The sequence below is a fragment of the Crocodylus porosus genome, unplaced genomic scaffold, assembly GCF_001723895.1.
Source record: "Crocodylus porosus isolate Cpor-Errol unplaced genomic scaffold, CroPor_comp1, whole genome shotgun sequence".
In the NCBI taxonomy this organism is placed as follows: Eukaryota; Metazoa; Chordata; order Crocodylia; family Crocodylidae; genus Crocodylus; species Crocodylus porosus.
This window is the reverse complement of record NW_017728943.1, coordinates 11,535,704-11,548,057: the sequence shown is the minus strand read 5'-3', so window position 1 is coordinate 11,548,057 and position 12,354 is coordinate 11,535,704. Positions and strand designations below refer to the sequence as shown.

The 12,354-nt window shown below is 44.4% G+C and overlaps 1 protein-coding gene across 3 annotated transcripts in view; it reads right to left on the bottom strand.

Moving 5' to 3' along the window:
- Window positions 1–12,354, bottom strand: part of POLQ (DNA polymerase theta) — a 91,673-nt gene that overhangs the window by 76,133 nt on the left and 3,186 nt on the right. For 2 of the 3 annotated variants that reach the window (XM_019548694.1, XM_019548696.1), the window contains exons 2-6: window positions 11,799–11,981; window positions 11,062–11,192; window positions 8,777–8,933; window positions 5,383–5,491; window positions 3,121–3,340 (exon numbers count right to left, since the gene is read on the bottom strand). In XM_019548694.1, the coding sequence (XP_019404239.1) occupies window positions 3,121–3,340; window positions 5,383–5,491; window positions 8,777–8,933; window positions 11,062–11,192; window positions 11,799–11,981 (800 nt within the window). Of the gene's footprint in view, window positions 1–3,120; window positions 3,341–5,382; window positions 5,492–8,776; window positions 8,934–11,061; window positions 11,193–11,798; window positions 11,982–12,354 lie in introns of those variants that run through there. The other variant, XM_019548697.1, reaches the window with a different exon arrangement.

Sequence of the window (12,354 nt, the reverse complement as noted above, 5' to 3'; positions counted from 1 at the left end):
ACAAATAAATTCAGATCCCTAGGAGGGAAAGTGAAAACAAACCTTTTCAGGACTACAACAACCACCAGAGCCTTAATGGAACAGAAATTGCAGAAACAGCCACTAGTTCCATTCCTGGCAAGCTGGCTGAGGGACCCCATTTTTTTCACTCCAGTTGCAATTCAAGAATGCCTGATAACCAAGTTCTGGGTGGAGACCCTTAGCAATGAAAAAGACTATGGCAATGTTGAACCCATATCACACTAGGTCTAAACTAACTGTCAAAACTGAAGTGATTTGGATTAACCTAGCTAGGAAAAATTCATATCTATTTGTAAAAATGTGGCAGATCTTGGACCTCCCAGGGGAAAGCACGGTTCTTTTTTATGGCATCTGAGGTCATGGGATCAACACATGGAGAGGGACTGTTGCCTAGTCACTTAACCCTTAGGAGAGGTTTGTTCAGTTAGCTCCAGACTGGGTTCATAAGAGGAACTGGAGCATCTCTGAGCCAAAAGGAAAAACAAACAGATGAGCAAAAGAAAACTACCTTAGGAAGGAGTTTAAGCTAAAGCTTCCGGTTTTTACATTACCATTAAAACCAAATTTCAAAAGGTAAGTTTATCTTTAAGCTTGAGTGACTGTGGACATGCTATTTTAAAAGTGAGGTAGGAATGTCCCTTGCTTGAAACATTACACTTAAAAATATACCAGCAAATGTATCTTATGTTAGTCTAGAGCAGAGGGGGCCAAACTCTTTGGCCAGCAAGGCAAAAATTAGCCTCAAACCAGGGATCCAGATTTTCCGTTTCCCATAGAAAAATAGAGTAAACCGCAGATTTTACCTTTACTGGAGGCAAATGCAGATTTCTCATTTTACTGAAGAAGCCTTGAGATTTTTCAATTTTGTGATGAGCTCTCTGCAGGCTGGCAGGGTTCCAGCCTGCAGGGAGCTGGAAGGGAGCAGGAGGAGGGCAGTCAGGCGGGGAAGCAACATGCATGTGTGTACTTATGTGTGCACGCAGCCGCCAGGCAGCTTGGAGAGCACCTCCTGCAAGTAAGTCTGAGTGGGGGGGGAGGAAACTGAGGCCCTCATAGTCAGGGAGGGTGGGGGTTAGGCAGAGCTGGAGCTGGGGCCCTTCCCCGGGGCCTCAGCAGCCTGGCTGGCGCAACCTGGCACAGCATGGAACAGCAGAGCGACAGAAAAGCTGCTTATCACTGCAAGCTCCATGCTGCCCTTGCAATGCACCCCCTGCATGCGCAGCAGCTTTGATCGGCAGAACCCAGTGCCCTTACTGCAGCTGCATGTGCAGGGGGTGCATCACCAGGGCAGCATCACCAGGACAGCACAGAGCTCACAGCAACAAGCAGCTTCTCCACGCAGCTCTGCTGTTCCCTGCCACACCAAGTTGTGCCCACTACATGGGAGGTGCAGATTGAGGCGGCCGTGGTGAGGAAGGGAATGGGGCAGGTTTGGCAGCTGGGGCTGAGGCTGGGCCTGGGCATGCTGCCCAGCCGGGGCCAAGAGACCAGAGTAAGAATGCACAGCCAAGGGGCCTGGTAGTGAGAGTGGGATGGAGCCATGAGTGGCTCATCCAGGGGGCTGGCGGGGGAGCCAGGTCCCTGCTACTGCACCCACTCTTGGGGGGCATGTGCCCTTCTCCCCAATTTGTGCGTGGGGCAGAGGCAGATGCAGGCTGCCCACTTCAGGCTCAGGGCTCCCCGCTCTGCTGCCCTCTCCAGCAGGCAGGACCCGGGACGGGAGGGCAGAGCCAGTGGGGAGGCTTGGGGCAGCCACCACTGCCATGAGCCCCATGCTGGCCACATCACTATGGCAAAATGTCCTGTCTGCCCGGCAGCAGCATGGTGGGATGGGGGCACAATTCTGCAGCAGAGGCTCAGTGCTGCCACTACCACCAGAAGCTCCCGTCCAGCTGTACCACCATGATGAGACACCCCCTGCACACCTGGCCCCTACTGTGGCCAGGTGGGGAGAGGGTGTCATGCCATGCCTGTACAGCTGATGTGGGGCTCCTGGAAGCAGCAGCAGCACTGAGCCTCCCTGCCCCGCTCTGCCCTCCATGCTAAGTTCCACTGGCCTTCCTCCAGGGGGAAGGCAGCAAGGAAGGAAGCCCTGATCCCTGCAGCAGGCAGCCCACATCCTTCCCTGCCACCTAAGGCGGGGAGGGGGGACTGGGATCCAGCAACAACAGGCACTGCCTCCCGCATGCAGCAGCTGGGCTCAGGCACTGCTGGCTGGCTGCAGCTAGCGCTCATGGAGCAGGAAGCAAGCAGAGTGGTCCTCTAGCCCTGGCAGCTGGGGCGGGGAGGAGGAGGGGGCAGGGGCTATGGGTCAGGAGTGAAGGGAGATGGGGGAAGCTGCAGATCAAGAGTGAGGGCCATCAGCAAGGGGGTGGGGGACTGTGGGCTGGGATTGAGGGGCACCGGCTGGGAGGGGGGGTTGTAGGTTGGAAGTAAGGGGCACTGGGAGAGCTGTGGCTTGGGAATGAGAAGCAATGGTATGGGCATGGGCAGGGGAGGGCACTAGCATATTAGGGCTGTACAGCATCACAAAGCAGCAGGAAGGACAGCTGCACCTGGACCCATGTTCTAGAGAACAAAGGGATTAGGGGGAGCTCTGATTTTCCGTGATTAAAAAAAACCAAAATCAAATGCTAAGATATATAGTTATTTCGAAATTATTTTATTCTAATGGTTGAGGCACTGGTAGGCTTTCAAACTGCTTTAAAAGTGTAAGTGCGTCAATAAAACATTGTGTTCAACTGATTACCTCTATCTATCTATTTATCGATATAGATATATATATAAAAATAAAATGGCGTTTCATTTTAAACCATAGAAAAATGCAGATTTTGGGGGTTTTAAATCAGAGAATGAGGGATTTTTAAACAGGGAAAACCAGGATCCTCTCTAAGTACCACTCCAATCCCCTCCCCCTACTTGGTTGGCTGCTCTGTTTTCTGTTCCCTGCCCCATCTGCTACTGTACTGTATGCCACCTCCCCAGTCTGCCACAAACAGCGGCTACCTGTGCTATTTATGATAGTTTGGCCAGCCTGAGGTCTAGACTGTAATAGCAATGTTTGTCTGGAGTAACTGGATGGCAAGAGCCTTTAGTTACCTTCAACTGCAGCATGGGCTGAAATTCCCGCACTAGATTCATTGATGAGTCATAAATATTGCTGCCAATTTTCACCCATTCCATGAGGGGCACAGGGCGAAAATCAGTGTGGTACAGCTCAGCATTAAGCCAGGAAGCTAGCAGATGCAAGTTAGGGAGGGTGGCACTCATGCCAACAATCTGTATTCCACCAGAAGCAGGACTGCTTGCCTTTGCCCGTCTGTAATTGGTTAAAAGGAGATGAACATTACCAAAAACCTAAACCAGTAATCTGGTTCAGAAGACTAAACCCCCTCTAACCCTGCATCCTGACACACAAAGCAATACATTTAAGTCCCTGAAAGAGAAGCAGCAATTACTCTATTCTCAGTGTGCATAACTATCGATGTTAGATATTCATCTGAAAATTACCCACCATTTAAAAAAACAGTGTCTTTAAGGTGTAGCCTCTTGATGCAGCAACGACCACAAGCTGAGTGCACAGCAGGAAAATATTTTTTTAAACATTTCCTTGTGGCAGATTTTGAGCAATCAAGTTATCAGAGTGTGGAAATAAAGAGATGGATCAGTTTTCACCATAACCTTTCTAAGCATAAATACCACAGTTAAGTCCCTTCCATTTTGTCTCAATTTCAAGCTATATAATCCAAGACTTGGGTTTTCAAAAGCAAGTGCCTACAAATGTAGAATCTGAAATCCTTATTTAAGCAACTAACTAACCAACCTCATTTTCAAGAAGTGCTGAGCACCCTATAGTTTCCATTAAAGTCAGCAGGAACTAATGGATTCTCAGTGCTTCTGACAAAACAAACCACTTATTTGGACAATGTAGTATTAAGATGCAAGAGACTTTTTACAAACAAAGATAATAGCCCCAAGTTTGGTACTTAAGTTGGGACCCTGTTTTAAATCACAGAATACAGGATGGATTTGATTTCTGAAGTCATGTCTGCTAAAGTCAGAGGTCCTGTTTAAGCCTAAATATCAGTCTAAAAATACCCAAAAGCTAATGATGGGCATATAGCCATGATTATGTGTTTCTGCTTTGTATAGAAGATACTTAGAAAAAAGTGGAATAACAGCAATTACATGGTTAAAATGACAACAGACACACAAGCTGGCACAATGACTCAGCAGAGAACAAAAAGGTTTTTTTCCTTTAAGGATAATGCCAGTGATTAAATGTCAAAATGAATTAACAAAAAGCTAAAAAGGAGTAAACAAACCATTCCCCATTTTAAGTATTTAGTCCAGTCTAATGACTTTGATGTGAAGCTGACTGGCAGGTTAACTTCTTGTTCATCAACAACCACCAGGCAGCAACCTGCACACTATCCTGAACACTACTTGAACACATTTCTTTCAATGTTTATCAGTCATTTCTTGACAGTAGGATCTATGAGGTTATGGAAGTCTACTAAGGGAAGCAGCAGTGGTAAAAACCCTATTGCTTGGGACACTGAAAATTAAATAGAACAAGATGTAGAAGAGCAGCAGAAACAAATCCAATTTAAGCAAATGTTTAAATTAAAAAAGTAGACTAATTTGTTTTAAATTAAAACTTTGCATTAACTTTTTTTCCTGAAAGATTTCACTGTATGCCAAAGTACAAATTAAAAACATGAGGGTAAAAGTGTTTTTGACTACAGTGACAACCTCCAGGGAGATAATGTGATGAAACTTTAATAACCAGGAGATTGTAGGTCACAGCTCCCACCAAATTCCTGAAACCAAATTTTAAAATGCTCATGGTATGGACATATAAACAATTTATCAAAGATAAAAGGCAGCACAGATTTAACACACATCAGCTGTTCCAGAGTAACTGCCTGTATGCAGGCTTTAGTTTGCCACTTATCAATGGGGGTTTTCTCATTGCTTATAAAGAGAAGTTTTTACTAAGAGACAAACTGCCATAAGTTATCTTATGCTTAGGGGAGGGGAGGGCAATTACCATGGAGCAGTGAACTCCTAGTCAGTCATCCCTTTTACCCCACAGTAAATCATGTATGTGCCCATACCCTGAGAAAACACATGTATTTAATCTACCATGAGTTTTGTGAATTTAGTTGTGAAATCTCCATTCCTGGAAATTTTCAAAAGCTGGTTAGACAGACACTGAGCTAGGATGGCTGTCAGGAATGATCTTGCCATAAGCCAGGGGGTGAATTAAATGACTTTGTGAGGTCCCTTCCAGACCTACTTTCCTATGATTCTACACGTGCTTTGGTATTAAGAGAGACCAATCTTAGGTCAACCAACCTTTTGGTGACCTTCTCTGTAATAAAACGAACTTTGGTCAGCAGGAGTTCCAGCAGATAACCCCGGTGAGAATCTCCCAACATGTGCAACTCATCCACAACCACCATACCTACAAAAAAAGAGAAGCTCTACAGATATTAGCTCCCTTAAAGCTTCCTGGCAATAAAAAAAATAAATAAAAGTCCTTCAGCCCCACTTGAACAGCTGAAATAGGCAGCAACATTTTCAGATCTGTTACACTGCTCCACCCACAAGCAGCATAGCCATTTTTGCAGGATTTCAGGTAAGCTAATTCAAACTGCCGAGTGACAGTGCCAATTACCCTGGCTTCATGCTAATGAATCTACCTACAGCACCATGTGGACAAAGCCACACTGCCTGTTTAACAAGGCAGCCCATATACAGCAGCATAGCATGTTTGAGGACACCAGTGCCTGCCACAGTAAGTTTACTGTGTAAGAATGCTTTAGAAGCTAGTAGGACACATCTCAAGTACAGAGACCTCCATCCTGCAAGTATGTAGTACTATTTACATAAGGTAGGGGTGAAAGGCCTTGTAAGCCAGATGAATAGCATGGGGTTGGTCCACAAGCCAAATCAGGCTCCCACAACCCTGTCCTACCTGCATGCCTGACCAGCACAAGTTGCACCTGCTTAGGCTAGTCTGGGATACTGGCCCAAGCAAGCATCATGGACAGCACATGCCCCCACCACTGCATGTGAGTGCAGCAAGAGAGGCAGCACCAAGGGTCAGATAATGGGGCTCTGTGGGCCAGGTACAGCCCACAAGCTATATATCTGATACCCCGACGTAAAGAATAGAAGTTAGCTTTAAAGTGATTGTTCAATGAAGAGAGTGTCACTGTCCAACCCTCCACTCCAGGTTAAAGCTTCTATGCTTGCTACTGCTACTGAGGCACCTAGTCTCTCACTGCACCATGTAATGTGGCAGCCTAAGCAGTACATAAGACAGGCAGGTCTGACAGGCATAATGGTACTCTCTGCAAAGAAAGCCATTGAGGCACTTGCTTGAATTACTTGCAGGAGTAACCAAAGTACCCCAACAAAGACAACCTAGTTTTTCAAAGCGAAGTGCAGCCAATGAGGACTACAGGTGTCAGCATGCAACATTTTGTCAAATGCAGCAGCAACCAGCTGAGCAGTGCAGGCCAGGGCCTGTAGTTCTTCCACACAATTATCTCAATTGAAAACAAGAATAACTAGTCTCTTCTTCTATATGCAAATTAAATGTGACCCTGGAAAGTTGCTACCCTGACCTGTGAACTTACCTGCACTCCTGGGTTTCAAATTCACATCCTACCTTACCCGTATTAATGTTCAAACACAGACAGTCTTCAAGTTTTGACAGCCCTTAGCAGCAATTGCAGATGTGACTGAACTTTTCCAGCAAAAAACGAAAAAGGAAGACCTAGAGATTATTTTCCTTCACTTTACTGTGAAAAAGCACACACATGCAAACTAAAAACCCACCTCTGGTAACACATTACAGACCTATTCCCAGCTGACACAAACAAGGTGTTTTTTTTCTAGTCTGGTCTCCAAAAACATCTCTAGACTCTTACACTGTATACTGCAGTTAGAGGAAGCTTTATCTTGTCTTGTTTACTAGCATTCAGGTAACTGCCACAGACTACATAAAATAGTTAGCAAAAAATTAAACTGTTCTGAACTGCCTCATGCAGCAGAGAGCTTCGCTGGCAGTAAGACTTTGGTTTCTCTCAACAATTTTCAAAGGCAATCTGAGCTAGCAGCAGGGGGCTGACATCAACAAAAGGAACAGTTCCTGCCTGAGATGGAGCCCAGCCAGGACTGCAGTTGTCTCCCAATAATTTGTCTAAAAAGATAAAACATTCCATTAAGAAACGGTCTAAATTTAGACTCAATTAGGAGAGACAAGGTACAAGTCTTGAAGCAGCAAACTGGCTTGGTTTTGTTTACAGGTAAAGGCATTTCCAGCCCATGCCGGTACTTTCATGGTTTTACAAAACTTATCTCCACATGTTCCCCTCTGAGATGAAATTTGTTAGAATTAGATTACTCCGAAAGAGACTCTCTCACAGGGGTGGCAAAAACTAATTTGCATGGTTATTCAAACAATCAAGTATCAGAAAGTAACATGCAATCAGCAACGCAGTTCATTGTTCAGAATTTGGAAGGGATTTTGACTTTCAAATAATTCAAGAAAATTCTACAGGCTTTGATGAGGTATGAACATGTGGACAGCTGATCAGATCACACAATTGATTGTACACACCTATATGACCCTTCTCTGGCACATTTCCCCTTAGGAGACACAGCGAGGCACAGAAGTGGACGGATGCACCAGCACTAAGGAATTTGATGTATTTGGAGCTTTAAAAAGATGCTAGTATTAGACAGCACTTCCAAACATGCATCTGTTTGTCAGTTGAAAGTATTTATAGTTCAGCTTCCAGAAACCAATATTTCCATGTGCTCTCCTTTGGTCACATATGCAGACAAAACTATCAGTCTCTGTGTTTTCGCACTCTCTTAATTAAAGATCTGCCAAGTTAGTACAATGAAAAACTAAAGCACTCAATGCAAAGAGGCTGTGAAACTCAAGGGGAGGGAAGGGTCTCACAGCAACTTAATATGCATTACATTCTCTAACTTATCAAGGTTTAAAATCTCAATCTCAACAGTGCAGTAATATCACTGGCCAGGGCCAATGAGAGAGGGATTCTGTACTTAGTAATGTCAGATAAATCTGTACCTGCTAGGCAAACACAAATGAACAAATGAGCTTTTTCATTGCACTAGAAAAGTACATCTCCCTCCTCAAAGGTACAGAGGAAACCCAGAATTTTCTAAGGCTACATTTCTCCCTAAAAGCATCTTATTCAATGAACAGCATCAAATTTAGTAATGATCCAGGCCAAAGGAAGTTTGTGGACCTTAAAGAGAACCACCTTCCCATGGAACTATTACCAGAAAAAATATATATATTTTTGGTCATGCGGCCCAATATAGCCAAGCCCCATGCAGGAATTTCACCAGCTGGACTAAAGAGAGGTCCCTCTACAGTTCTATCCCCAAGGTTCAAGCACATAGCTGCCGCCACATACACTCCACTCCATGCATCTGTACACCCCACCCCTAGAAAGCTTTCCTTGACACAAGCAGCTGCTCCCCAGATGAGAATAGCCACTATTACATCTTCTACCCACCGAGCGATGTAAAGGAGCCCTGACATAGGATCCCTAAGCCAACAAGGCTGCTTGATGCCCCAGATGGTTAACCCTGTCTCTTGAGGCCCTAAATGGGTTTCCCATTTTCTACGATTCTCACACATAAGCAGGCTGCATAAAAACACTCTTCCAAGTCACAGATGGGTCACATCCTAGTTTTTTACCCAGTAAATCCATCTGGTTTTCCTCTATGAGTCTGTTGATTAGACCATTAGCTCTCTCAATCGTGCAGACAGCAACATCCAAGGTAGAGAAACGTCCAGCTGGGGTGGTGCTTCCCATATAGCCTTCAACCTGTACACCCACCTCTTGAAACAAAGCCTGTGGACCAGAAGGACAGAACATTTATTTGTGGATTAGAAACTTTGGCTGTGACCAATGCATAATACTTGCTGGAAACCTCCCGGTACATTAATCCTAAACAGGAATGCCCAACATCATCCCCCTTTACCAAATGAAGAGCACTGCTGACCAACTGGTGCCTGCTATCTCCCACTCAACTGTTCCTTTCTGTACCAAAGGAGGAACCAAAACCAGACTGCAGGATGAGATACACAGCTGAAATGGGACAAACGGCTTTATTACACTGCACACCATTAAGGAAGACAGGGAAACTTATATTGCAGCAGCCAAAAGTGTCAGTGTTTAAAACAGCTTCTGAAAGGAGATTTGTTCTTGGAAGACCAGAAGTAGAGTCTGAACTGCCTGCCACAGAACAGAGTAAGACCTATTATTCCCAATGTAAAGACAAAGGGTGGAAACAGACATCACTTTGTGTCGCCTTTGTGCCACCAGAAAAATGGTTTACAGCAGTACAAAAGCCAGGCAAACAGACATCCATAACCCTTGTCATGCTACAAATGCCCAAAATTTGTGGCCACAACAAAGGTGGTATTAATCTGTGCCACTTTAGTGGCAGACATATATTTGCTTTGTGGTGGGAGAGCCTGGGCAGCCTGGAGCTGCCCACTCTCTCCAGCTGCCCCAGGGAGGTGCTTCCGGGTTTGAGGAGTCCAATCATTCACACCCTGGTAATTCTCCTTCATTAGGTGAAACATCCTGCCCACTGATTTTGTGGGACAAGTGGCATGTTCTCCCAGGGCTTGAGGGGCTTGGTCTTGCACACCCTAGGAATTCCTTGACAGGATGGGGTTCCTCAAGCCATGGGGCATCACTCAGTAAGAGTAGAAAGCCAGGCAAGTGCTCCTGGGACTCGAAGGGTTTCATCCTGTACAGGAATTCCTGGGTGTGCGGCATAGGGCCACTCAAGTCCCAGGAAAACATCACCTGTTGTGCCACAAAATCAACAGGCAGGACATGCGTTTCGCTTAATGTAATGGATCAGATGCATCCTGGCACAGACAAACCATTTCATTTGGCAACATCTATTTCTAGCCAAAGAGAAGGCCTTCATAGGACACCAGAGTGTGAAATGCACTGAATATTCACAGTATTTGTACTCTGTGTGAGCTAGTTACAAACATCTACTTCCCAACTTCTGCTCAGCATGTCATGCACATCAGAGCCAAACCAGACCACCATGCTTCTACATCTCCGGAACACATCATTAATTCCCCTGATTATGGGCTGCATGATTACAGTAAAGGCATATTTTCCCATTAACAATCACTGCAGAAAGTGGTCTGCAAACAGCCCTTGCATCTGGGTTTGCAGCATTTCCTGGAAACTGCCCAGGCTCAAATAACATCTTATATTATTAATCAAAAAAATATTTAAGTTTCACGAACCACAACAAGGATAGTCTGTTTTCTTCTGCCCTTGCATTTAGTCATTTTTGTTACCTCTTTGCCTTGCATTAACTGAAGGTTATAATATTTGGACTTAAAATGTGTCAAGGAAAGGGTTTTTTGTAAAGAAATGTTTCTACTATAAATGTATGACCTAACTGGAGAAACTGCAGCAGAACAATATTACATCCGAATATAAAGTTTTATCAACATCAAAATTCTTTACAAAGCTGGATGGATTTCAGTGGAATTTAGGTTTGGGGGAAAGCAAGAAGAAGCATTCCACTAATGTTTAATCATCCCATTCTGACTTTTTCATTTTGAAATGACTTCTTCATTTCAATGAATTTTTGTTAGGTGAATTGTTGTTTTATATTACATTATTTTAATGAATATTTGTTAGTTAATAAATTTTAACATGACATTTAAGAAGTCAAAACCAAAATGAAACATTTAATTCCACTTCAAATATTTGTAGGGATTTGGAGGATTTTCCCTTATGGAGAAAACTGTTCCAGATCTGGAAAATCCCAAAAAAGTTACATTTCAAAGGCTCAAAGCCAGTTTACAAAACAGGTTTCTGTCTTCTGACCAACTCTTCACCCCATTACCCTAATTTCAGGCTATGCAGTCTATCTACTGACACTCTTCACAAACTTTGATTTGACAGGAATAAGCCATAGACCCTACAATCTGCTTACCTGAAGATAATACTTTTTCTCTTTGGCCACAGAGACAAATGGGAGGATGAACAAAGCTTTCTTATGGGTCTCCAGGACTCTCTTCAAAATGAGTAACTCAGCAACCAATGTTTTGCCAGCACTGGTAGGAGCTGAAGTAAAGCAACAAAAGCAACACATGTCATAACTTAAACTGTAAGAAATCAGGTACTGGAAGGTTTTGGGCATAGAAGTCAGACACAAGGAAAAATTCTCAAAATGGCCTAAAACTCAATCTTAGGTACCCAAGTATCAAATCGTAAGTACCCAAGTATCTTTGCAATATAAATGCTTTGCAAAATTAGACACACAGCTATTCACTTCTAGGAGGCTGATGCAAATCCAGCTCCAATCAGCAATACTAAAAGTTATCCACACTGTGATGACAGGTCAGTGGCCAAAGAAAACTAGCCTACTGAGCTCAGTCTAAATCCTAATTGAAGGAGAGACACTTAAAAAGCTCCCACGGTTGGCACTAGTTGGTTCTCTACTGCTGGTCTCTAAAGACGACCCAGGAAAGAAATGGACATGGAAACCAGTCTCTTTCCTCATACATGCAGGAGGTCTCACCAAATGGGAGAGAACAGGGACACTTGGTCTGTTCTTTATCTCTTTTAGGGTAAAGAAGATTTCAGCCTCTGGGGATACCATCCAACAGAATTAATTTGAATCTCCTCAAAGAAGCTTGTAATGCATGAGTCAGCCAGATCCCCACACACCTGAGTAAACAAGGTTCTTCCCCTCCAGGACTTGCCCAAGCATCAGGCACTCTGCCTGCCAGTTGAACATATGCACAACTCCCAGGCTGTGGTATTTCTCCAGGACTGCTTTGGGAAGGCCCCAGCTTGCTAGAAGCAACTTGTCTGCTTTGTCCTCAGGAATGTTCATGTGTTGGCATTGCCCTTTGGAGAAAAATGCCACGTTAGCAGCAGCAGCAGCATCACACTTTCAGAAACCTAAAAATCACCTTGCTGGATCAGACCTGCAATGCATGTAATTCAGTGTGCTATGTCCAAGACAGCCCAGGATCAGACACTGGAGAGGAAGATGCAAGAAATCATACGGCAGACAACTACAAAATAATATCTTCCCAAAGAAAGCTTTTTCCTTGCCCCAAATAATGAACAAGCCCTGAGGCACAAGGGGTTATACATCTTCCAGAAATCTTGCATATGCTTTTAATCCTAGATCCCCTACCCTCCATAAATGCTGACCTCGTGAAGGAACACCTTGAGAAGCTGGATACCTTCAAGTCAGCCGGCCCTGACAATCTGC